Here is a 24700-nt window from a genome sequence, read left to right on the forward strand (position 1 = left end):
CAGCAACTTGGAGATCAACCAGTCCAGACTGGATGAGGACAACAGAGGACCTCAAGGATGATCTCAGGGGGAAGAAAAACTGACAGATTACCTGATTCTCATTTGTTTCAGAGGAGTTTTAAAGTTTTATCAAATAGTTTGGGACTTCAATCTACGATTAAAATTCTATTAATTAACCACATTAATTAGGAATAAGTGAAAAGAGGAGGCAATTACAACTAGGAAAATCAAAAAGTTGTGCAAGGAAAGAAATGTAATCATAGTCCACTACGTGGCCTCACTAAGAACAATATTTACATCACCGTAAGATTGTAAATACTGGATATTAATTAAAGCCAAAAAGTAGGGGAAACATACTTGGGGATAGGAATTTAGCAGAGAAAAATCCTGTCTTGATGTCGTCTTTTGTATCCTGTAAATCACTAGTTACATCTAGATACTTGTTCAGATTCAGGTAAATTCTGTCCATAGTTACTGTATATTTCTATCAGGACATAAAGTCTTGCTGTCCCTCTTCTGATGATGTTAGCAGGTACTGACAATCATTTCCTAGATGTATTAATTCCTCAGGGGTTGCCCAATGGTAATTCCTAAATCTATTATTCTTTCTTAATTTATTAGTGGGATTACTACGAAGAGAGAAATTTCCCTTCATCAATGACTAGTTTACTGTGAGGTAAGTTTCCTATAGGAATCACTGAAAAGAAATGCTTAGTCATTTGCTTTACTTAGTAGTTTTCAACACTATTATTTGTTTTTACAGTGGTGTCTTTTGGGTTGTGTATATTAATGTTATAACCTGCAATTTGGCTAGCTTCTCTCATTGTTTATAGTATTTCTATTCATTCTTCTAAGTTTTCTGATGTATCATCATAAATCTGCAATGAAGATAATTTTACCTCCTTCTAGCTTGCTTTCATTATCTGTAGAGATGTTATTCTCCTTTCTCTCTCTCTTTCATACTTTTATGGAAGATTCAGCCATAATTTTTCTACTGCTTATTTTTAAGTAAAATGAAGTTTTCAGTAGCTTGAGGGGCAATGGCCAAGACAGAGTTTCTAGCTTAATGAAATAAAGCTCTTGCTCTGTTTTCATGAAGTGGGGAAAAAAAAAAAAAAGACAATCTCACACACATCGAGATTTTGCCATCTGCTTCGCTTCAACACTTCTTTCTGGACTTTCTCTTTCCTTTTTCCCCTATTGAACGTGCCCTATACAGAAGTCTACTCCAGCACTTTCTACTTAGTGCAGGGCTCTGTCTTAAAAAGGTACTTAATTTGATATTCTAGGGAAGTCACAGGAGAAAGACCAGCAGACACCCCATGGTCTCCACGCACTATCTGCTCACAGGAGCCATCAAAGTCCCCGCCCAGCTGCTGCTGCTCTCCTGAGGGCGGCCCGATGAGCCACCAGTATGTGTCAGATGGCAGTTTTCGGGTTTCCTGGCTCTGAGAGGAGTCACTAGGTCCCTGGCCTTCCTTGACCTTCCTCCCTCACACCTTCTGATATCACATGTCTCTTAAAACTATTCATGATTTGTTCCCCTCACTCCTACTTTGAGGTTCATGGAGATAGCCTGTCACCTATATTTGTTGCTGATGTTAGCCACTGGTTTTGGTGTTACTGTGCTAGTTGCTATGCCTAATTATAGGATGGGTTTCAGAACTAAGCTACTGCCATCCTCCCAGAGTCCTCTCCTACTTGATATTTTTAGCTATGTTCAAGCATTACTTTAATAAAAATAAAACTTAACTTTAAAGAGGGAGAAATACAGAATGCATCAGACAAGTCTAACTTTCCTTGATAAGAATTTGAATAAGTTCACTATTAAAAATTAAAAATAAATATCAAAATCCCACATAGTTATAATTTATACTACGATGTACATACACATTGACTTTTAAAGCTATAAGACCCCCAGTGGTAGCAAGCACACCCACAACCTATTTCCGTTTCTAAATACTATTTGCCAAAATAAAAAGAAACAGGGCTTTTTGGAGAAACGGCCAATTCTAGGCCTGTGGCTAGAAAAACACAATATAAGCCAAGAGCAACTTGTAGGACAAGAAAGTAAGGAAGTGTTAAAAAAAAAAAAAAACCAAAGGGATGAAGACATCTCAAAAGGACACAGGGGCCAACTAAAAAGGGTTCCCAATGGCCAAAGCAGGAACAACTTGAGCAAGAAAAGAAATAATATACCAACAGATAAAAACTAGGATTGCAGATAAAATACAGGACAATTAGTCAAATTTGATTTTCACATAAAAAGTGAATAATTTTTTAGGGTAAGTATGCCTTACTGCATTATCGGAAGTGCCAATTTCTGTATATCATTTAGGTTGACATATAATATTATTAAGATAACCATATAGTAAAATATAGATAATTATCTTTCCATAACAGAGGCTTAATCATTCTCAACAATTCCTTTCATTTCTTCTAAATGATACTAAATCTAAAAATGATCCCTGAAGTTAGTAACGTATCTGTGACCTAGATGGACACTACCCTGCAATCATAGACGAGATTACGAAGGCCAGTTTGGAGAAAGCCAGGTAGTCGAGTCTCCTCACAAATGTTGCATTAAAAATATTTTTTAGCTTCATTAACACAAAATGTGATACAAGATTTGTGCAGTGTCATATACTTTAATTAAATTAACGTGTCAATATTCTCTTCACAGTGGACATTTGTTGTTCTGGGCCCTCATGGAATTCAATATCTAAAATGTGTGAGGTAGAGCGCATGCATAACGGCTCAGTGGCAGAGCGCATGTTTAGCATGCACAAGGTCCGGGATTCAATCCCCAGTACCGCCATTAAAATTTGCGAAATGGAGTATGTTTCTTAGTAAGAAGACAGAATCAAAATTCTAAGGCCATGTCTATCAAAAAGTTCCTAAGTGTAGGTTAAATCTGAAAATTCCTTAATTTCAAAAGATCATAAGGTTTGTTTGTTTGTTTTTTACAATGTTAAAAGCAGGCCAGTCTTGGAAAAACGAGTTTCAGTAAAATTTTTACAGTCAAAAAGCAGCAATCACCTCAGAACTTTATTCCTCCTTAAGTCAAAAGGCAAGACTTGTCTTGATCCAGTTTGAGTGTAGAAAATTTTATTGTGATGAATAGGATTTATCTTTAAGAAGATCAATCTCAATATCAAGCTCTTAAGTTTTAAAATATTGACAGTGGAAATAACCAGGAATAAGACAAGTGAACAAAATTTAACATGTATTCAGAAATGAAATTCTTTGTGAATCTGCCACATTTGAAACTATCCTTCCAGTCCAAATACAGTAAAGTTCAAAATCCTCTCCAAGGGTTTGAAATATCAAAAGATCTTTAATTATAAATTCCTCTAACTGGAAACAACTAGAAAAAAATAATTTTTCCAAAAATAAGTTGAATCACTTCTCATTTACTTGCTGGGTACTTATGAATAAAGAGTCTGTATATAGTTGGCACTTGCGCACGTACGCGCTCTTTCTCTCTTCCAAAAACATTAAGCCACCTGGGGAGAGAATGCCTAATAATGCACTGACAGAACTACCTGCCGCCTTCCTGCACAGCGTGCCACTACTACAAGAGGGCCGCTCCTTCTGTTCACCACTGATAAGTGAGAAGGCTGCGCTTACCGAGCTGGGGCTGGAGTGCCGCCGAACTTTAGGAGACTCTTTGCCAGTGGAGGAGGTCTTGAAGTTAATGCAAGCATTGTTCTCAGAATGCACCCTCTTTACTTGGTTAGCTGGTTTCTCAAAGGGGTCAAAAGTGCTCTGTGTCCTCTGAACCCTGACTTTTTTATCCTCAGGAATTGTGTCCAGGGGTTTGATCACCGAGTCCATTCCCGGGCAATTCCGTGTAGACATCTTTGCGACACATATCTGGAGGTAAAAAAGAAATTAAACTCAGAACTCTCCACTGACACTACAGTAACACTAAATATACTGATTTATTATCTTAGAAAGCATGCCAATGTTTGATATCAGGAAACACTCCGAAAGGCCACATTCTAAAAGCTACACCAGCTTAAATCATAATATGAAAAACTCCTCGTAGTCATTCTGCTTATACTCACTTAGGGCTGAGTATAAAAATGCTATTCCTAAAACAAGATGTTTAAGGCCTAGACTGCCAGTGCCCTTAGGGGGTTCCTGCACTCTGTCACATATTTTACCATCTGACTGCAAGTGGGATTATTTCTGAATCAGTAAGAAACTGGATAACTTGCCTTAATAAAAAAAAAATTAGTTGAGCTAAATCAGATAGGTATTTTAATTAACTGATGGTTCATCATGGAAGCAGCTAACAGGGCTAGATAAAAAAAAGATTATGTTCTTCAAAACTTTAATGCTTGAATACATGTTTTAAAATGTAGCCCCTGCTTGATTTCATCTCTAAACTAGATTGGAGCATAGTAAAAGACTGATGGTTAGAGATACTGAAAGTTGAAAACAATGTTTTTTCTAATACCAAAACTAATGAATGAAAGGGAATAATACTGTAAAAGAAAAACTTTGAACAACACTCAGTATGTTTCAGTCAGGTAGCATCTCATTTAAAGGACCTGCCTGATGATTACAAAAATCAGTGCAAACTATACACCTGTGGAAAACCAGCTTCTCTGAAGCCATTAAGACAGAAAAATGGCAGCCTAATCCTAATTTTTAAGAAGAAAATATGTTTCAATGAAATTTTCTGGACTTAAAATATTCCTACAAACATTCTTTAGCATTTCACATTTATCATTTTCACCACCTACCAGCGAATGACTAAATACAAATAGAAAAAACAATCATAAGACAAACTTCTGGGAAACAGTGTACTTGTACAGACATGTGCCTTTGGTTGTGATTTTACTTACTACATTCATAAGCATATTTCTTGCTCATTAGTTCCTAAATCATATAACAATTTTAAAATATATCGATATCCCATAGTGGTTTGCAGAGTATCATATTTTCCAGGCAGCCCATCAGAAGAACACATTTGAGACTCAGTATCTTGTTATCCAGTTACATGCAGGAAAGGATGCTGTCTACATCAACATCACTGCACCCTTTTTTTATAGTGCATCACTCAGTGCCTGGCTCACAGTAAAGCTTAATAAGGTTCTGTAGAATTAATCAATCAGATTTAAGAAGATTCATCCAAATCAGCAATCTTCACATTCTCTTGCTAAAAGGGCTGAAGCTCTGATTATTTATTATCCAAAATCTACTGCCAAAAAACCCCCAGCAGTCTTAACACAAAAATGTTCATAAAGTGTCATCAATAAAAGTAAGATTTTTTTTAGTACAAGCTCATTATGATAGGCAGAACTCTACAATGACACCCAAGACCCCCTCACCTTTGAATAATCCCTTCCCCTTTGAGTGTGTATAAGATATCACTCCCATGATTCTGTTATGACAAATGGGAGACTACTGTGGGTGGGCCTGACCTAATCAGGCGAGCCCTCGAAAAGCAGAGCATTTTTTCTGGTTGGCTGCAGAAGAGAAAGTTGGAGATCTGGCTAGCCGGGAAGAAAGCAAACATTTCATGTCATGAACTGCCTATTGGGGCCACATGGCACAGAACTGGGGGGCAGCCTCTAAGAGCTGATAGTGGTCACTAAGAATCAGCAGGAAAATGGGGACCACTGTCCTACTAGCACCAGAAAATGAGTTCTGCCAGTGAGCTTGTAAGAGCATTCTGAGTCCCAGGTGAGACCCACAACCACAGTCAATACCTTGATTTCAGTCCAATGAGCCCTAGGGCAGAGAAACCAGCTACACCATGCTTGGACTTTTAAACTACAGAAAATGTGAGATAATAAGCTAGTAAGTTTGTGGTAATGTGTTGTTACACAGCACTAGACAACTAATACTCTCTTTTCTAACATTGCCTGAAGCACTTTGATACTAGAGCAGACTGTTCTTAAGAACCTGTTGCAGATATGACTTTCTATATTTGATACAAAGTATCAGATTCAGGAGAAGCAAGCAATGACTCTTAGGACTGTTGTCAATAAATGGCCATATAATGAGAGTTTTCTGCATGACAATGTATCAGCACCATAAAGCCTATGAACAAGTTCTGCCTCCATCTAAATTCAGCCACAGTTTATGCTGGTCTCCACTTGGCCTGGGTTTGTATGAATAATACCAGTATCAGACCCGCTTTGTGCATTCATCTTCATCCAGGAAAGTAATCTATACTTGAGTTTTCCACATGGGGCAAAGTGACTGTTCTGGAAAAGTTTCAAGCTTCCAGTATTTGGGACAAATACCTTTAATATGATCTGGCCATCTCTGCTAACCACAATCACAACAGAAAGCAGAATCCTGGCCCCTCATAAGGATATGGGGAATCAGCCTTAGTGACTCTCCGAGCTTGTCAGGCCACTCACCCTGCAGACCCAGAAGAAAAGAGCGAGGGGTCTGGTCGAGGGAAGGATCCAGGCAAGGTGAAGAAAGAATGGCGCTCATTCTCCATAGCTGCAATCTCTGGCAGCTTGTAGAATAAAATCACTGAAGTACACAGGGTACATGAGGAGGAGACTAAGCAGACTGGAGTTCCAGCCATGAAAGAAGGTTCTAGAAGACAGATTATATACTCGTGCTACTCCCCAGTGCCCAAGTCTTCATTTGAATCTTTCTATTAACCTGTCAGCAATCTAAACAAATATCTCCCCTCCCCAAATAGAATCTGTCCTTCTCCCACAACAAAATGCTTATGGTCAGTGCAGCAGAAAAGTCTTGCTCTAAGAAAACAAGAGGACAAAAGTATGGTATGTCAAACTGGGGAAAAAAAATCAGTAGGAACCATAGCCTCAAAAAAGCAGATTTTTTTCACACATCCAATAGTAGCCTTTTGATCCACTACTAACTTTCATGTGCACCCTCAGTACCCAGATTTTGGTCTATGTTCCAATTCTCCACTATGAAAAAAAAAGGAATCCTTGGAAGTAACCGGATTCCAGTTCACAGGGCAGGAAGAACAAAACAGCTATGAAATATCTAGCTGTTACCAGAAAACTAGGATCCTTTCAAAAATGTCAGGGACAATGCTAGAAGGACAAAGGAATCTGCCTATAGAAATTCCTACTGGCCAAACTGTGACTGTGCATTTGAGCATCAAAAGGAAAATAAAACTATGGTTAAATGGAACAACTGAGTTATTAAAAGACCTTGACTTCATTATGACTCTGAGAGAGAAAAAGTCAATATAAAGGACAAATGGCAGTTATAATATAAAAGAAGAATGAATATAATACGGTTTATAGTTGGTTTTCATACAGGGAACTATAAGCCAAGCAGTGCTAGAAAAAGTAGAAAATGTACCAAGATAGGAATGATTGCTCAGGGCTTATGAAGAGAGGGTCCACACAGTGCAAGCGTAGAAAGAACAGCAACATGGGATGTTCCAGTAACAGACCAGGTCAACATAACACAATAATAAACTAAATGGTATGGAATGTTGCCTGAGCAACATTTTACGAAGAATGCATTTGGCAGAGAGAAGCCAGATTGTAAAAACAATTTATGTGAAGTCAACGTGGAAGGCATATTTGGGAAACCGGCTAAATTTTAATAACTAAGTGAAATTTAACCCTTAAACACGAAAACTCAACTTGACTGCTAACCAATGATTCAGATCCAAATCACTTTGGAAAAAAATCAGCCAAGACCCCAACAAGTCTACGACTCAGATCCTGTAACCCCACTTATTCTGAAAAGATACTGTTTTACTTGTGGATCTGTAAAGATTACACAATTCCAAAAAAATTCAAATATTATTATTACTGAAATCCCTGGAAGGAATCTAAATTAGTAGATGTATAACACTACGAAGATATAAACAGAAATACAGAAATAATATAAAATTAAACCCACAGTGTTTGTTTTAAAACAGGATGACTCTAAGTGTAGTAATATAATATGCAATATCATAGTTGTGCATGTTTTCTTTGTTTAAAGTATCTGAAATACATTTTTAAAAATCAGCCACTAAATTAGCATTTGAAATTAAGGGTATTTAATTAAGTCAGTAATCAATGCTTAAGTAGATTGAGACAAATTGATTTTCAAAATTACATTTATTAGCTATGTGTATTTTTAAGGATGTGGGCACTTGGCCAAGTGCACAGGCCACTAGCTGTCAATGTTCCAAGCACAGAGAACTCTTGGGCATTCTATACAGCATCAGCTTGCCTTTACATATAGTTTGTTAGTGCCTTCAGCATAGGGTACTCGAAGCTGTAGACTTCCTCCCACACCAAGCCATGGACTAAGCCAATGACAGTAAATAGCTGTGCTAGCAGTACTGCGTGAAAACAACAGACATTCCAATATTAATGGGAAACAGGATATGTTTTCTCTATGATGGTATTTTTCTCACACTTCCTTGATCCATTTAGAAACTAAAGTCACAAAATTCACATAAGCAGAGATGTCTGGTGGTACTTGAAAACAGATAAAAAGAAGAAATTATCACAAATACCAAAATAAACTTTTGCGTTTTTTTTTCCAGTAAATTCAACAGAATCTAGAATATCAAACATGGTTAGCGATGCATCCACACATTTAGGTGTTCAACTGAATCAATTATTTTGGTTCACTCATCATTAACAGGGGTCTGTACTTTGGCTGGCAGACTCAAAACTCAGTAAAAATTGTTAGAAATTCAAATAGTGTTGGAGGCTCCAAAAGTCACAGTTTGACCTACAATGTTAGCTTGGAGCTATGTAAAATCCATACAACTGTCTCCCAAACTCACAGCAGTGGATTTGAAAGAGCACAGTTTGATTCAGTTAAGGTTGGCATTCATTTCAAGCGAATTCATTGGGGCTAAAAATTGTCTCTTTGAATCAACCATTTTCTGGTGATAGGCATTTTACTGAGTTCAGAGTGTGACGTTCTCCACTTCCTCATTCCACACTCTTCGTGAAGGCAAACACCAGAAAAAAAATTGGTTTAAGTCATGATCTTTTGACATTCATGAAAGGTCCAATGCAAAACTGAAACCAGCAAAATTCTTGACACTGAAACAACCTCTTTCATTTGCTTTTCTCCTCATCTGTTACCCCATGAGGGCCTGATGGCTTTCTCTTACTCCATATCGTCTCTCAAAATCTGCTTCCAATAAAAAAGCCATCATCAGTCATTTACAAGTTTTTGAACACTTAATTCAGAGTAATACCTCTCCCCATATTATTTGAACTTTAAGCCTTACAGAACAAAAAGCTTCATCCCTTGTAAAAGAAATTTCATCTATCAGGGGTAGGTGGACAAGGAATTTTGGCAGTAGGGGCAGTGAGTGGGGTGGGGGGGGTGACAAGGAAGAGGGTAGAAGGAATTTCTAATGCCACTAGAACCATAACCCATGACAGCTGCCTTCATCTCTAACCTAAACCTGCAAGATCTAAAATTATGCTGTCCTCTCTTTGGGTGTAGGCGTCTCTTTTCTCACGTGTGTGTGTGTGTGTGTGTGTGTGTGTGTGTGTGTGTGTAGGTGGCAGTGTGAAGGGCTACATGAGCAAAGAAATACACTGCATTATCTATACATATATAAAGGAACATATGCATGAATGGTTTATCAGAACCAACATCCTGCCTAAAATCACCTTCAGAACGTTAGTTAATATACAGGCAAGCCTGTCACCCTCATTAAACCAAAACTAAGTGACTTAGAACAAATTGTTTAAACTCTCCAGGTCTCAGTCTTCTCATCTGCAAAATGATACAGCCAGAGTAAACAGCTCTTCGGATCTTTCATAGCTCAACTGTTCTGTTATGAACCCCAGGCGGCAGCTTACAGCTGGTAAATGATTTTAAGCAGTTAAGTAGACCAACTAGATAGATAAGACCAGACACATAAATTCACTTCTTTGTGCTTCCTTTTACCTTCCATTTCCTTATTATTTTAGGGTTTGGAGAGGAGGCAGACAGGTCCACACCACAAACACCTCTCCTGGGAGCTCCAGCCTCTGTGGGTCTTCTTAACTCTAAAATCCTGGCATTGTTTCTCAGTGATGACATCCTGCGCTTTTGGCTGAGGGGTTATCTGAGAGCAGAACGGGGCAGCAGTCAACACTGTAGGATGTTTTGGCAACCTTGGTTCTGTCTACTAAATGTTCAGTGTGCCCTATGTCACAGTCACCACAGTTACCACCGCAACTAAAAATGCCCTCACCAGGAACAACGTCACTTTTGGACTGTACTTCATAATTTGTCACTTAAATATATGCTGTCTAGTTTACTTTCACATATACTGTGGAATTTGTTTCCATGTGCTTGGTTTATTCTGCTGGGGTGGGAGGGGGTCTTTGTCTTGTTCTGTTTCTCATGTGTTTGTACTTCCATGACCAGACTGTAAACACCTGAGCACAGAAACCACATATTCCATTTCTTTCATGTTCCCAAAGCCTCAGAGATGGCATGAAATGGGTGCTCCACTAATATTTACTCAAAGATGAATAGTTTTCCTTATTGTAAGCCTTCCTCTTTAACTATACCTAGACCATTACAAAAATGAGTCCTAAGAAACTACAGAACAATGAGGCACCTTCTGAGCGGAGATCTTTTCCAGTCAATGAAAAGCCTTCACCAGCTGTTCCCACACACCAGAGTTCAGTGTCTGTTATTGGGATTTAATTTGAAAATGCTTATTTTTCTACTGACTGGTTTCTTTGGGGTCTGACCTAATTTCATTCAATCCTGAGCCCATCAGCTAATGGATACAGTTGAATGGAGAACTCTTGAGGACACACATTCCTTACTGCCGCTTCAGTGATTGTAGTTTTGTTACAACACTTGCTGGGTTCAGTACTTATCACCAAGAGACTTGATTGTCATTTTGCTGATTCTATTATGAAACATTTAGATGGTCTTCCCAGGAGCTTAAGCTTTAATCTGCATTACTAAAATCACTGCATTTAGTTGCTTTCCCTTCTGTTATAATTACACACTTGATTTAGGTATAAGATTACAGTTTGCTTAAAGGCGTACATAGATGCTTATATTTACTGACCTTTAGGTTCTTTATTTTACACTATTTCCACTAAAAACTAACTATTCCAAAAAGGTCAAGGGGATAAAGAAGTTGTTATGTTAAATTTTCTGACCTCCCTTGACATCTGTAATTATATGCTGGTTCAGATTCCACGATTTCATAATGATCAATTTAACACGAAGTTTAATGAACACTCATAGAAAGGGCAGAAATGCCCTCTGTTGTTAGTTGTGGCTTATACAGGTTTCTTGGAATGTGGTTATTTTGAGCTATCAGGATTTCATCTGGAATATTCTCTAACTCTTGCTGCTTGCAGACCAGCAGCACTGCCCCCCCTCCACCGGAAATCACAATCCCCACCCTCACCCCAGTCCTGAGTCAGAACCTGCATTTTAACAAGATCCCCAGGGATCTGTGTGCACATTAACGTCTGAGATTCAGTTCTCTAAACCATATAATGAATGATAGATTCTGTTGCTACGGTCAAATATGGGACTGAGATTATGAGAGAGGTCCAGGGTTTGAGAGGGAAAATTTGTTTCAATCTCTGGGTACAATATGAGTGATAATCATTCAACATTCCCTGGGCAGCATTTTTGCTAAAAGTTCCCACAAAATATCATGGTAATTTCAGATAATTCTTTACTATAATTTTGAACTCTGAAATACAATCTTCCAATAAGGTTCACCCAACATATTTAGGAATTTTTAAAAAGTAATGGGATTGGAGTGAGTGAGGAACAGAGGAAGGAGAATATACATGGGTTATAACAGCATATGTGCCATTACTTCCTGCATAGAAACATGGATTTATGTGTTTCTAACACAGAAGCATTGTTTTGCCTTGGGCCACCACAGCTGTGAAAAAATTACCACAAAATTATTCCAAGGAGAATTGAACCAAGAATTTTGCTCTACTCTTTATTTACCAGAGTTTATGTGATAGCTTTGGGGACAAAAAATTCAGAGGAAGTGACTTTAGGATCCAGAAGCAGAATTTTAAAAGGAACTTACATTTGTGAAGAGTGCTGTGTATTGTAAAACAAGTCCTCCTTTAGGAGGAAGGAAAAAGCCTTTTGCCTGCGAGGCATCACTGAACATTTTGCACCCCAGTCTGGACAAAGGACACGAACCCCTACTCCCAAACAGAAGGACATGGCAATTCTGTGGAAGTCTGGCATCTTTCACTCACTGTTTCCACTAAAAACTTACTAGAGATCTCAAAAATGTCAAGGGGAGAAAGAAGACGTGTGAATTTTCTGACTCCCACTTGACATCCATACTTATATGCTGGTTAAAATTCCATCATGGAAAAAAGCCAGTTAGGAGTCTAGTATTCATATCATATGGCCAAACGAATATATGGTGTTGGGAGGCAAAATATTAGAGTCGACATCTATATTGCTTTTCCCCTCCCATTTAGAGCCAGAGGGCTCAGAAATGGGGCAGATGAAATGAGAATCCCCAGGCACAGCATGGGAGTGGCTTTGTGGAGATTCCACAAAGCAAAAGCCTGACCCAAGCTACAAAATTCCCACAGCTGCACTGGGAACTGCAATACCCATTCTCGACAAAACAGAAGACTCGAGCTACAGAAAGTGGCTCACACTGCATGGCTAATTAGTTTCTTCATCAAGACGCCATTCCCTTATAGCTCTTACTCTCGGAAAAGACAGTCTGTTTCTGCAAATAGGGACTTCCTCCCCTCTCTCACAGAACTGACAGGTTTAAAGATAGCTTTTCTTTTTATTAGGTTTTGTCTTGGGTCCTAATTGAGAAAGGGGAACTAAAGAGTGTTTTCAAAGGACCCCACACCATGCAGAGGTGCAAAATAACATGGCAAAGGGGTGGCAACTAATATTAACTATGGCAATTTTAAAACGAATACCATCTCAGAAGCTCTAACAACCCATAAACAGATCAGGCTGAACTCAGATTCACAGATGTTTGAAATCAATAACATGGTCCAGGAGGCTTTCTACCAGGACACACATGCTTAGCATTTGAGAGCTTTTTTTTTTTTAACATCATGAGGACAGAGAAGCTGTCATTTGTCTCAAAGGCTGTGCAAACAAGAGTCTCAGGTGCCTTCTGAATTCTGTTTTCTCTTCCTAGTTTCACTGCACCACCCACAGCTTCTTTGTACTAGACCAGGCTGGTTCTCCCTTCATGTTATACCTTTCAAATATCTGTAGCTCACTAGTCTGTCCCTCATGTAAGATAAAGTATCCAGAAGGTAAAATAACGTTAAAAATGGAAACCTGAAAAGAAGACACTACCGGAGGTACTGACTAAACCATTAGAACCTGAATTTCTTTCCCCTGGTAACCATATGAACCAGCACTTAAAAATAAAGATTACAAATATTTTTAAATTCTTTCCTTCAAGGAGAAATAAAATACTACCTTCTTATTCTGAAACAGATGGCTATATAAATAAATACAACTTATAGCTCCTCACCTACAATAACCATATTTTAATAACATTTAAATGCATTATTAATACTTGGAAAGTAATTTCATGATCAATGTCGAGTGATGTTAGAAAGTTTAAAAGTTTAATGATTTTATTCTAATACATCCAGATGCAAACCCCAACAAAGAATTTAGGAAAATATAGGGCATCACTTAATATAGGATTGACTTTTGAAGCTCTTAAAATTTTCAGAGAATCATATATGGGTCACCAACCACACAGAGCTTATGAAGAGAAACACAGGGAACAATGAACCCTTGGGGAGAAAATGGAAGCATCTTTCAATGTAGCTTTAACAACTGGCCCATCTATTGTAAAGAGCTAAATTTCAGCAATAACAAATTTGACAGCAATCCGTTAATAATAAAGTCCTAACTGCTTTCATGAGGACTGGTTGTGTAAACCTTTCCTGTGGCTGAGAAAATTCAATAGTGAATCCAAACTGAGATATCCAAGGTGAATAGAGCAGAACAGTGGGATACACATGTCCTGCTGTTCGTCTGCCACCTGAAAACAAACCCCAGTGCTTCCAGGAGCATTTCACTGTCATCTTTGTATTTTTAGCGAGATCTCATTTAGCTGTTGAATAAGCTGCTGGGCAAACTTGTCTCAGCTGGGCAGAAGAGGAAGTCTGTAGAATGCATCACCCTTCCAAAACCTGCCAGATGATAATCGGAACACTAGAGCATTCTTTCATAACCTCCTTTTACCCACTCAAACCCAGTAACATTAAGAAACTGTCACATACACTCAATAATCAAGCAAACTGGAGAAGGATCTTGGGCAAGATACAACGCAAGTTGATAGAAAAGAGATTTGGGAATTAAGGGTTTCTAGATGACGATGACAATGATATGATGATTATTACTGAGCTCCTATTAAATGAGCTACTGTTTAAAATACTTTGTAAGTAGTTTCTCAGTTAATCTCTACAACAACCCCATGAGGTACTATTATCATCTCAACTGAATAGATGATTAAATTGAGGCACTCAAGAACTAGATAACCTGGCCAAGACCACACAGAGTATGCACAGGAAATGGGATTTATTCCAGGATTCCAATTACAAAGCCCAAGCTCTTGACCACCAGGTTGTCTTCCTTACATGTCCCCTGGGACTTATATCCTGAGTGAAATAAGCAAAGGACAGACCTGATCTGCAACATTTCTCTCATTCTTTCCTCTCCTGATGCAAAAGAGAAGCACTTTTAAAACTGAACAAAGTAACTGCTCTGTGGTTTAACGTTTTCTGACCCATCCTCCTCGCCATTGCCACCACTTAAATTTAACATACTTCTGACTAATCTGATTCTGAATCAGCCTCATATTAAAAGTCAAGCCTGAACATCAAAGTATTTAGGGCTCTGGGTGAGGGTGGGGGCAGAAAGGAGTAAGATTTATTAAGAAGAACAGGCTGATGGGGAGGATGGGAAGGTTCAGGCATCAGATGTCGCCATGTTGAATCTTCCTCTTCACATATATGTCTGTGTTTCCTGAACAGTACGATAAAGCCATGGATATAAACTGCTGATTGAGCCCATCTAAGAATCATTGAATTGATCAATGGCGGATAAAGGAACAGCTCTGGGGCCTTAACTTGGCTTCCTAAAAAGGATCTTCTATCAGAAAACCATCTAGATTTAAGAGCAAGATCAAGAAGAAATGTGAGAAAGAGAACGCTATATTGATGAAGCCAGGCTTACCTTATCCGATGGAAATCCATTTAATATGGCATCAAGCTTACACCCTCTCTCATTCCTCTCTGTCTAACCCAGATACCTGCGGTTTAGGGATTGAGTGTCCACTGAAAACAGCAGTGGGGAGTGAGAGATGGCTTCCAGTGGGCATAAGGGGACTGAGTATAGTCTCACTCTCCCACTGGCCAAATGAAATGACGATAAGCCAATTAGATTACACGATTATTGAAGTACCTCCCAGTTCTAAGAGTCTGATTCTGCAAGAGGACTTCAACATGATCAGTCTTTGCTCATAAAGCTAGAGTAAGGGACTAGAAGCAGAGTGGGTAAAATTCGAACGATAATAATAAGAAAAGCCATAGTCCAGCCTCCCACTGAATATTTCAGATGATAGTTGCTCTCTGTCAGCAAAGAACTGACATGAAAGTCTCACTAGCCCAATTACCAGGTCATGTAAAGAATCCAAATGTAATATCCTTGGATCATTTCTTCAGTGCCATTCCTTACCCTTTCTCCCCAGGCACTTATTTTTAGTATCTCTAAATTACCTATTTATTAGATGCCCATATGGAAACTTGATTGAGTGAAATCATATAAGGGGGGAAACTGCTGTCTTTTCAGTATGAAAACCAAAGCATACGTTAAAAAGGAATGAAATTCTAATACATGGTATGACATGGATGAATCTTAAAAACATGCTAAGTGAAATTAGCTGAACACAAAAGAACAAATACCATATGATTCCACTTGATATGAGATACCTAGAATAAGCAGATTCATAGACACAGAAAGTGGACTAGATGGGGTAGGGGTGTAGCTCAGTGGTAGAGCAAATGCCGAGCATGCACAAAGTCCCAGGTTCAATTCCCAGTTACCTCCAATTACAAAAAAATTAAAACAAAACAAGAAAGAAAGAAAGAAAGAAAGAAAGAAAGAAAGAAAGAAAGAAAGAAAGAAAGAAAGGGAGAGAAAGAAAGATTCAGGGGCTGCGGGAAGAGAGAATAAGAAGTTATCATTTAATGGGTACAGAATTTCTGCTAGGGATGATGAAAAGTTCTGAAAATGGACAGTGATGATGGTAGTAAAACACTGTGAATGTACTTATGCCAATGAATTATACACTTAAAAATGACTAAAATGGAAAATTTTGTATTATGTATATTTTATATCATAATTTTTAAAATGAAAAAAAATCAAAGCATACAATACCTGGGGTTTGGGGGAACTTCACAAATGTCCAAAATGGGGGGAAAAAACTGCTCCAAAATTTCTCCTTGAAATATTTTTTTAAAGTAGATTGTAAGTTTTATGTGGACAGGAACCAGATCTGTTTTACTTACCATTACACAGCAGTCACACAGTTACACAGTGGACTTTCTATAAACGTCTGTTTAATAAATAAATGATTGAAGAGAGTAGGGAAAGGATTCTCCTAAGTAGGAATATATAAAAAAGCATCTAGTTTACTTATTCATGAGAAAGTATAATGGGGCATATTCCCAAGGAAAACACCAATGCTACTATCTCTGAGCTCTTTCAGGGAAGGGAGTGTATCTATTTCATCTGAACTTCCTTCACAGCACCTGTCTTACAACACCTTACATAGAGTTGATGGCTAATAAATGTTTGCAATGAATAAAAAAATTGTATGATTGTAAAGTCAGTGTCACATTACTGCTCTCCTATTCCCCCTTTTAAAAGTTACTTACTTTTTGCAAATGTACAATTCCTTCTGTCACAGGATGAAAAAATAAACCTCACAGCTGAAGGTAAAAATATAAATAGCTAGAACACATCATTCACAGAGAAAGAAACAGCAAACACAGGGCACATCATCTTCTGAATACAAAAAAAAAAAGTTTTTTTAAGACCACATGAAGTATAGAAAAGAATAGCTTATAGTCCATCTTGATTTTTTTAGGAAATAATAAATGGTCAAAATAAAAGAAAATTTGAACTTTTTCTGGAAGAAAATCCAAATATTCATTTCCCAAAATCAATGTCCAACCTTTACAATAAACAGTTCAGTGAATACAGAAGAATATATTTAAATCTCCTCCTCCCCACCAAAAAAATTCTAGTGAACCCAAATATTATAAATATTTCTCTCAATTAGCCTATCAAGTAATCAGGTGTTCTTTCTTAAAAATACTTTATGTCACAAAATTATACATAACTGGTTTATGGCCAACATGCTATAGCAAGTTATGATCATTATCTCAACTAATATTCGCTACCTACATCATTTACATTTCACATGAAGAACTCAGTTAAAGTAGAAACAAGTAGAATTTTGAATGCAAAAAAAATCGAATGCTGACATCCTTAACCGTATCTACATAATAGATGGATCCTTATAAATTCCCCGGGACTATGTAATGTAGTAGTCTCAGTTTGAACAATATTAAAACATGCCTTCAACTTTAACCACCCCGACTCCCAATACCATGTGCCAATTAACAAAGGAAATAAGGAATGCAACCTCGGTAGGTATCAAGGTTTACATTTCTGTCTCTCAATTGTTATCTTCTCCACAAGCAGGTAAGCATCATTTTGGAGGAGACTGTCTGCTGCCCCGTCCTCCATGCATGCAGGAGTTCTTCATCAGCATCCTAACAGCCCACTCTTAGAGCCAGCACTTCAAGCAGAACTGCATGAAAGATTATCACTTCTGTACATGAAAGCATAACCACTACAGGTGTACTAATGCAAAATACCAACACACTGACCTCTGCCAGGCAGCACACACTTAAAGCAGGTGCGTTTCTGTGCTCCAGCAGGGAGGGGGTGGGAGGAGCAGGGAGGAAGCCCCAGATCCCTAATATATTAGAGATGTTTATTCCACTCAGATCCAATCCAGCTAATTCACAGACATCAGTTTACCCAAATGAAAAAAGTGGTCTCCCGTCCTTCACTGGCTTGACTCAGAGGGCATTCAGCCAAGCGTAGCCGGGCAAAACAATCTGTAACATCTCTTTAAGCTACAATAAATAAGATGAGTTTCAAAAGAAATAAGACTCAGCATGGCAAAGAAGCACAGTCGCAAACCTTTTCCTCATCTTATCACTGCTACTGGTGTTTACAAACTACAAGCAGTAGCCTCAGGAACCTCAACAGACTCTCCCGTGGGTAACCTCCTGTCAGATCTTTCATTTAAACAGCCCCTTGATCAATCTGTGATGTTTTTGGCAGTTAAATAGAAGGGGGTGAGTAAAATGACATGCATAAAATGAATCCTTTTCAAGTTGTAAATGAGTCAGGATTCAGACTTGCCGAGATGCTCCAAATTAAAACCCCTGCTCTAATTTTAAGCATGCTCCGTCTTACCGTTTTGCTGTTGTCTCTCTCAGGCTCGATTCACCTGGAACTCTTTAACATGTCTCTAGCAATGTGATTGCACCAGGCCAGGCTCAGACAGCAACTGAATTCACATCTTTCTGCACTAGCAAGCTGAAATGGTACGGCCGTACTACAACCAAGAAAGGGGGAAGCAAAAGCGAAAAAAAAAAAAAAAAAAACCCAAAACCACCCAGAAATCACCTAGAGAAGCTGATCTCAATGGCATAAGACCAAAAATGGTTCAGAAGAATACAAAGGACATGCTAACATTCAGTATCAATAGCTTTAACAGTTCAATTTTTTCCCCCAAAAAATCTAATTTTTTTTTCCTCCAAACACGATGGACTTGCCTGTGGAGTTCCCAGGAAGGCAGAGTAACCGGGCTCTGCAGCAGCATTGCAGCCAAAGGAACCGTGCATATGCTGTCCAGGCAATTCACAACACACTGTCTCTTCAGAAAGATATTGATTTGCAATGCAGAGCTGCTTCAAAAGAATACAGAATTGGAGCCAAACAGCTAATGGTGATTGCATAGGAGGAAAAACATTTAATCAAGGGGATGCACCTCATCATGCTCAATTCAATTTTTTAAAAGCACTTGAGAAAACCAGTAAGAGTCTTGAGTGACAACCCCATTAAGCAGTAATCTGAGGTCCTACAGAAGACCAAGTTTAGGCTACCATCATTCGTGCTGCAAAAGCCACTAAAACGGTTTCACGTGTCTATGTGCATAGATTTGTCATATGCAAATGAGGCATGATGAGAACTCTAAAATAACCATGCACCAAATATGAGAGGTTAAAAAAAATGCACAGGTGTAGCATTTACTGAAGCAAACTGATGAAATACAATTATGAGCCTGCATAACTCTTGACCGAGTTAGAGCTCATATCACTCTCAAAAGTGAAATATCAACACTAACCAAATCTCACAATCCTTAGGCTAATTGTGTCAAGTCATACCAGACGGTGCTGGGTGGCAAGGAAGGATGCCAAACTGCTACTCTCTTAGCGACCCCTACAGGAAAGTGGCTGATCTACAATTCATCCTTGTTTAAAGTAATTCCTATTCTCAGAAAACAGAACCACAAAACGGCACATATTAAATCAAGACACAAGGATACAACCGAGAAACACATTAGCCAAGAAATTAAAAAAAAAAGTCAGGCATGAAATTTGACCTCACAGATATTCACTTAATTAAGAAATTAAAGTACAGGAAGAGGCAACTTCAGTGTCAAGGGTGAGTGGCCAATATTCCCATAGCTCCCAGTACTGGATGCATGCATAGTTATAATCAGGCAAAAGCGTTTTCCCTTCGCTTCCTAATCAGTGTAAAGGAATCATCTTCCCCAACCCCCATCTGCAAACCATCCTCATCTTCATCTTTCTGAATGACATGGTGAAGATACTGAACTTTTCTGCAACACAAAAGGTCATTCAAAAATCTTAGAAAAAGTTCTGCAAACACAAATATTATGTACTTCCTTTTTCACCAAAGCCAAGAGAGAAAGCTATCACCCTAATATCTGAAAACTACTGAATTATATGAACATCATTTCTGTCCAGCAGACTTCATTTCAACAAGTCTTTCAAAGAAACTGAAGTTTTGTTTGTGACTGCACAACCCTCCAGCCCACAAAGACTCTCTCCTATTTCAGAACCAACAGTACCACTTATCTGAATCATTTAGGATTTAATCATATGCCTCCTTATAAAACTCTCTTTAGTATTGGCATTCTCCCCATTTGAAGGCCCTTGAGAAATAAACCCGTATCAACCTCATTTTTTTTTCACTCCTCCATAGCATATAACACAATGCTAGGCATCTAGCCAATATTGAATAGAAACGTTAAAGAATTCATGAATTTCCCAACTCCATACTTTGGGGTGTAATCTCCTTTCCCCTGTCATTCAATGTTCCCTGACAAAAATCCATGTTAGAAGTGTTATCTTTAATCACTTTATATAAGTAGTTCCCACATCTTCTTTTCTATAGAGTTGGTAGATAAGGGCATGTACAGTGTTTGTGTTCACTAAACTATTCTGTATAAAAAACTAGCCAACTTAACATAATAATATTCTCCTTTATTCTTTCATTTATTCATTCTACAAACACGTACTGATGCACCCAGCAACGTGAAGAGCAACATTCTCTGTATTCAAGGTTGTTGAAAAAAAAAAGCAAGTGGTTACAATATGCTGACATGAGTGTTGTGAGAGCACTTAGTTGGGTATAAATGCTCTTTGGGTAGCTCACAGACATGTCCACTGAGGAGGTAACATAAGGCTGAGGCTTCCAAGCACCGTCAAGTAGGGGATGGGCATCTGAGGAACAGCATGACAGGACTAAAGCATCAGTGGCCTGAAACTGGAAGCTGTCTGAGGAAACCATGAGCAGTATATACAGTGGTGGCAGCTGCAAAGAGATGGCCGAATGCCAGAGCCTGACAGGCCCTGTAAACCATGTTAAGAAGTTAGGAATTTTATCCTACAGGAAGGTGCCATTAATCCAACAGGAAGGCACCAAAGGACTATAAGCAGAAGAGTGGCTGGATGGGATTTTTCATCTCACAACAGGGTAATGGGGTGGAAATGGACTGAGGGGTGAAGGAGGGACGGTAGGGAGGCCACTTGGGAAACTAAGACAGTAGTTCTGTGAAGTCTCTGAACTAAAGCAGTAAAAATGAAGATGGAAAAACAAAGGAAGTGAAAGACAATCAGCATGAATTACTTTTTTTTTTTCTTTTGGAGAAGGGGATTGGGTATTTATTTATTTATTTATTTAAATGGAGGTACAGGGGGCTGAACCCAGGACCTGTGCATGCCAGGCACACTCTCAACTGCTGCGCTGTACCCTTCCCCTCCCAGCACGAGTTACTTCTTGATTGACTGGACAGGGGATCTAATGGAAAGAAAAACATCTAAGCATGACTCTGAATTCTCAGTATAATTAGGTGAAAGGTGAGGTTATAAACTAAAGGTGGAGCAGTAGCTTGAGGAAGGAGGGAAATTAGCATGAATTCATTTTTTACATGCTGAGTTTTAGGCATCTTTGGAACCTCCAAGTGGACATGTTCAATGGGCAGTTACATAAGGGTCTGGAACCCAGAAAAAAGGTGAAAAGTTCACTTGTGTGTCTTAGGTTAGGGTTTCCTAAAATAGAGCTGAGCCAGGATTCTTGCTCACCTCATTTACTGAGGACATGGTCTCAGAGAAAAGGAGTGAGGAAGCAGGACAAGGAAGAATGTGGCCTCCAGTGAAACAACCGCGCCCAACATGAGTCCCACGGAAGCAAGAGGGTGGGCCTCGTGTACACCTGGCTGGTCATTTCTGACGGAGGCCTGGAAACGAAGGGCTGTCCTACAAAGGCCAGGCACCCCCTGAGCAGGTGACCCTGAGCCGGGCTCCCACAGCACTCACCATACCAGGCTTCAGGTTTTCTTTTCCAAAAAAGCTAATTCCTGCCTCAGGATTCTTTGTCTTCGCTGCTCTCTGCCTAGACTGTTCTTCCCCCACCAACTCCTTTTCATTTCTCAGGCGGATCTCGGGATCTCCTCAAGTTCCCCGAGTTTCCCTCTTCTGCTGTTGCTCCTCCCTCCCCATCACACTGCACTGTTTTTGCTTCATAACCTAATTCATTTATTCATTTGTCTTCCTCCTCCACTAGAATTGCAAACCACTCAAGAGCCTGGACTTCTAGTCATTTGTTCGCCTGCATTTCCCCAGCCCCTAAAACAGCCCTCAGTACTTGTTGAATGAATAAATATTAGAAGGAGCTGCTGATGACAGTAGTTCAAACAAATTTTGTGGCTTCCTGTGAATGGAAATGGATGGGGAGCTTAAGAAATGTGTGGGAAGAATGTGCGGGAAAAAAATAGCGTCAACGAATGTGTACAATTATACAAGAAGTTTGGCCCAGAACAGAAGCAGAGATAGAGGCTGAGGGCAGAGCTCTGGGAAAACTAATCATTATGCTAGTGTCACACAGGATTCACAATCTACTGCTAGGAAGACTATCTTTATTAGGGGACACTGAGATGCATATGGATCACACCACAGAAGAATAGTAGAGTTTAAAATAAAGGGTCTGTCCTCAAAGAGAAGAGACAAAAAGTCTCTTGGAAAAAACATCACCTCAGTGGATATAGAGGAAAAGATAGGAAAGAAACATGACTGACAACAATGCTAGATACTAACATCTACTTAGGTCATGTTTGCAAGTAAACAAAAAATTGATTTCTGGAAATGCCTGCCTTTATATGTGATTTTTTAAATTCTAAAAAGTATTGCACTTCCCTGACATTTTAAATGGCTTATAATCAACTAAATCTTACCTTCAACTGATGATGAGGTCAGTTTTGAACATTAACGACAGCCATCAGGGTTTAATGGCCGGTGTACAGGGCCACCGGCTCTTAATCTCAGTAATGACATCTGTGAGTTTCTCTGCTTCATTTTTATGGTTCCTTCTCTCTTTGCCATCAGGCCTTCCTTCCTAAGCTGTAAATGTGCCACTTTCTTCTAACACCACCACACTCTTCTAAGTTTTGCCACAAGCTTCTTCAACCATCCCTGTCCTCGGCTTGTTAGAAGACTGTGTGAACAAAGGTTAGTTAAATGGTGGGTTCAAAGCAGAACTAGGACCTTTCTCCTCAGTGAAGAAATATTAGCCTAGGCATGCACGGACCACAGCCCTTATCTATAGGCTTGTGGTGCTTCTCATCTGCACAGAAACTCTTGTTTAATATCAGCCTACGTGGAGCTATCTCAGAGCTATGAGGCTGCCAGATGTCTGACCATCACACAAGTAGGGTCTTACAGACAGATGGGGACCAAAAGAAAACTGAACCTGGAGGAAAAAAAATACTTGAAAAGAAAAAAGGATAGAGAAAGACTTTGTTTTTAACTGAAAAAAGGAAAGGAAAGATTAAATAAGAAAACTTTTTAAAGATTAGGAAAGGAATAAGAGAAAAATGCTACTTTATACATATAACTCTAATATAACAAGTCATCTACTTTATCAATTAATTTTATCAAATCTTTAAATCTAAATGAGGGAAAATATTTTATTTTGAAGTGATACAGAAAAGACTGAAATTTCCCCAAAAGAGGTTGAATTTCAAATTATTACAGTTTCATGTAACTCTAGCAATTTCTTTCTTTTGTAAACTTTTACAGTGAAATGTTCACATGATAACTGATTGTTAAATGTTCATGATATTTTAGTAACCCTAAACTCTAATGTTTTAATAAGCCCCCAAATTTTATGACAATTCTTCTCCAATGATGTCAGTCATTACTTATACGTCCATATATTCAGAGAAATGTTATTTACTTAAAATACTTTCTGGAAACACTGTGAAATTCTGGAGAAGCTTGAACTGAATATTTAAAAGCTATTCCTTAACCATGTACCAAACACATCAATATGTCATTCATAGAATTTCATGGAAACTCTGGGATTTTCTTCTTAATATTACATAATTCTGAGTGTTTTCTAGATTCTAGGGGTAAAAAAATGAACTAATTTATAACTATGTAAGTTTATAAAGCTAAAGCTCTAAACCTTGGAAACAATGAACAGTACAGAAATGTAAATTTTAAAATGTGCAGTATATTGTGCATATGTATTTACATGCAATATATTGTATATGTGCAGTCAAATTGTAACAATTCTACCTAATAAAGCTGAAAAATGAAAAAAAGAACTGATTTTACCAGGAGATACAGGTAATTCTATCAATCAATAAACTGGTTCCCAAAAAATGCTGCATTCTGTTAAATTGCACCCTGAAAACAAGAGGGCTCATGATTAAAGTAAGATCAAGGGCAGACCACTCAAAACCCATGCGTTAAAAAGCTCTGGTTAAAATAACAGCAAGCAAGCCCACAAAGGCCACGTCTTCATCTCTGCATCCCCTGCAGTGCTGATAGGAGGTCTTGCATACAATAGATGTGCTATAATGTTTCTTGGCTAGACATAAATCCTGTACTGGTCACTGTGAACTGCAGAGAATATGTCCAGGTGAATAGAGTGTTCAGTTATGAACTTCATCCAAGTTGAAAATTGAAAGTTCAAAAAACAGAGCTAGAGCAGAGCAGCTTCAGATTGTTTGTCAAAAAGCAGCATGGAAGTTGAGAATCATGAGTCTAACAGTAGAAACAGGTAGAGGCAGGTTACAATAATTAAAAGACAGGTC

At 38.5% G+C, this 24700-nt stretch overlaps 1 protein-coding gene across 13 annotated transcripts in view; it reads right to left on the reverse strand.

Moving 5' to 3' along the window:
* CDK14 (cyclin dependent kinase 14) overlaps nt 1-24700 on the reverse strand; it is a 566062-nt gene that overhangs the window by 362812 nt on the left and 178550 nt on the right. For all 13 annotated transcript variants that reach the window (XR_012074504.1, XR_012074505.1, XM_072965036.1 and 10 more), the window contains one exon: nt 3631-3876. Coding sequence is in view for 11 of the 13 variants with exons in the window: in XM_072965033.1 (XP_072821134.1) it covers nt 3631-3876 (246 nt within the window). In the remaining 2 variants the exon portion in view is untranslated. The remainder of the gene's footprint in view (nt 1-3630; nt 3877-24700) is intronic.

Source organism: Vicugna pacos, chromosome 7 (genome assembly GCF_048564905.1).
Source record: "Vicugna pacos chromosome 7, VicPac4, whole genome shotgun sequence".
Lineage (NCBI taxonomy): Eukaryota > Metazoa > Chordata > Mammalia > Artiodactyla > Camelidae > Vicugna > Vicugna pacos.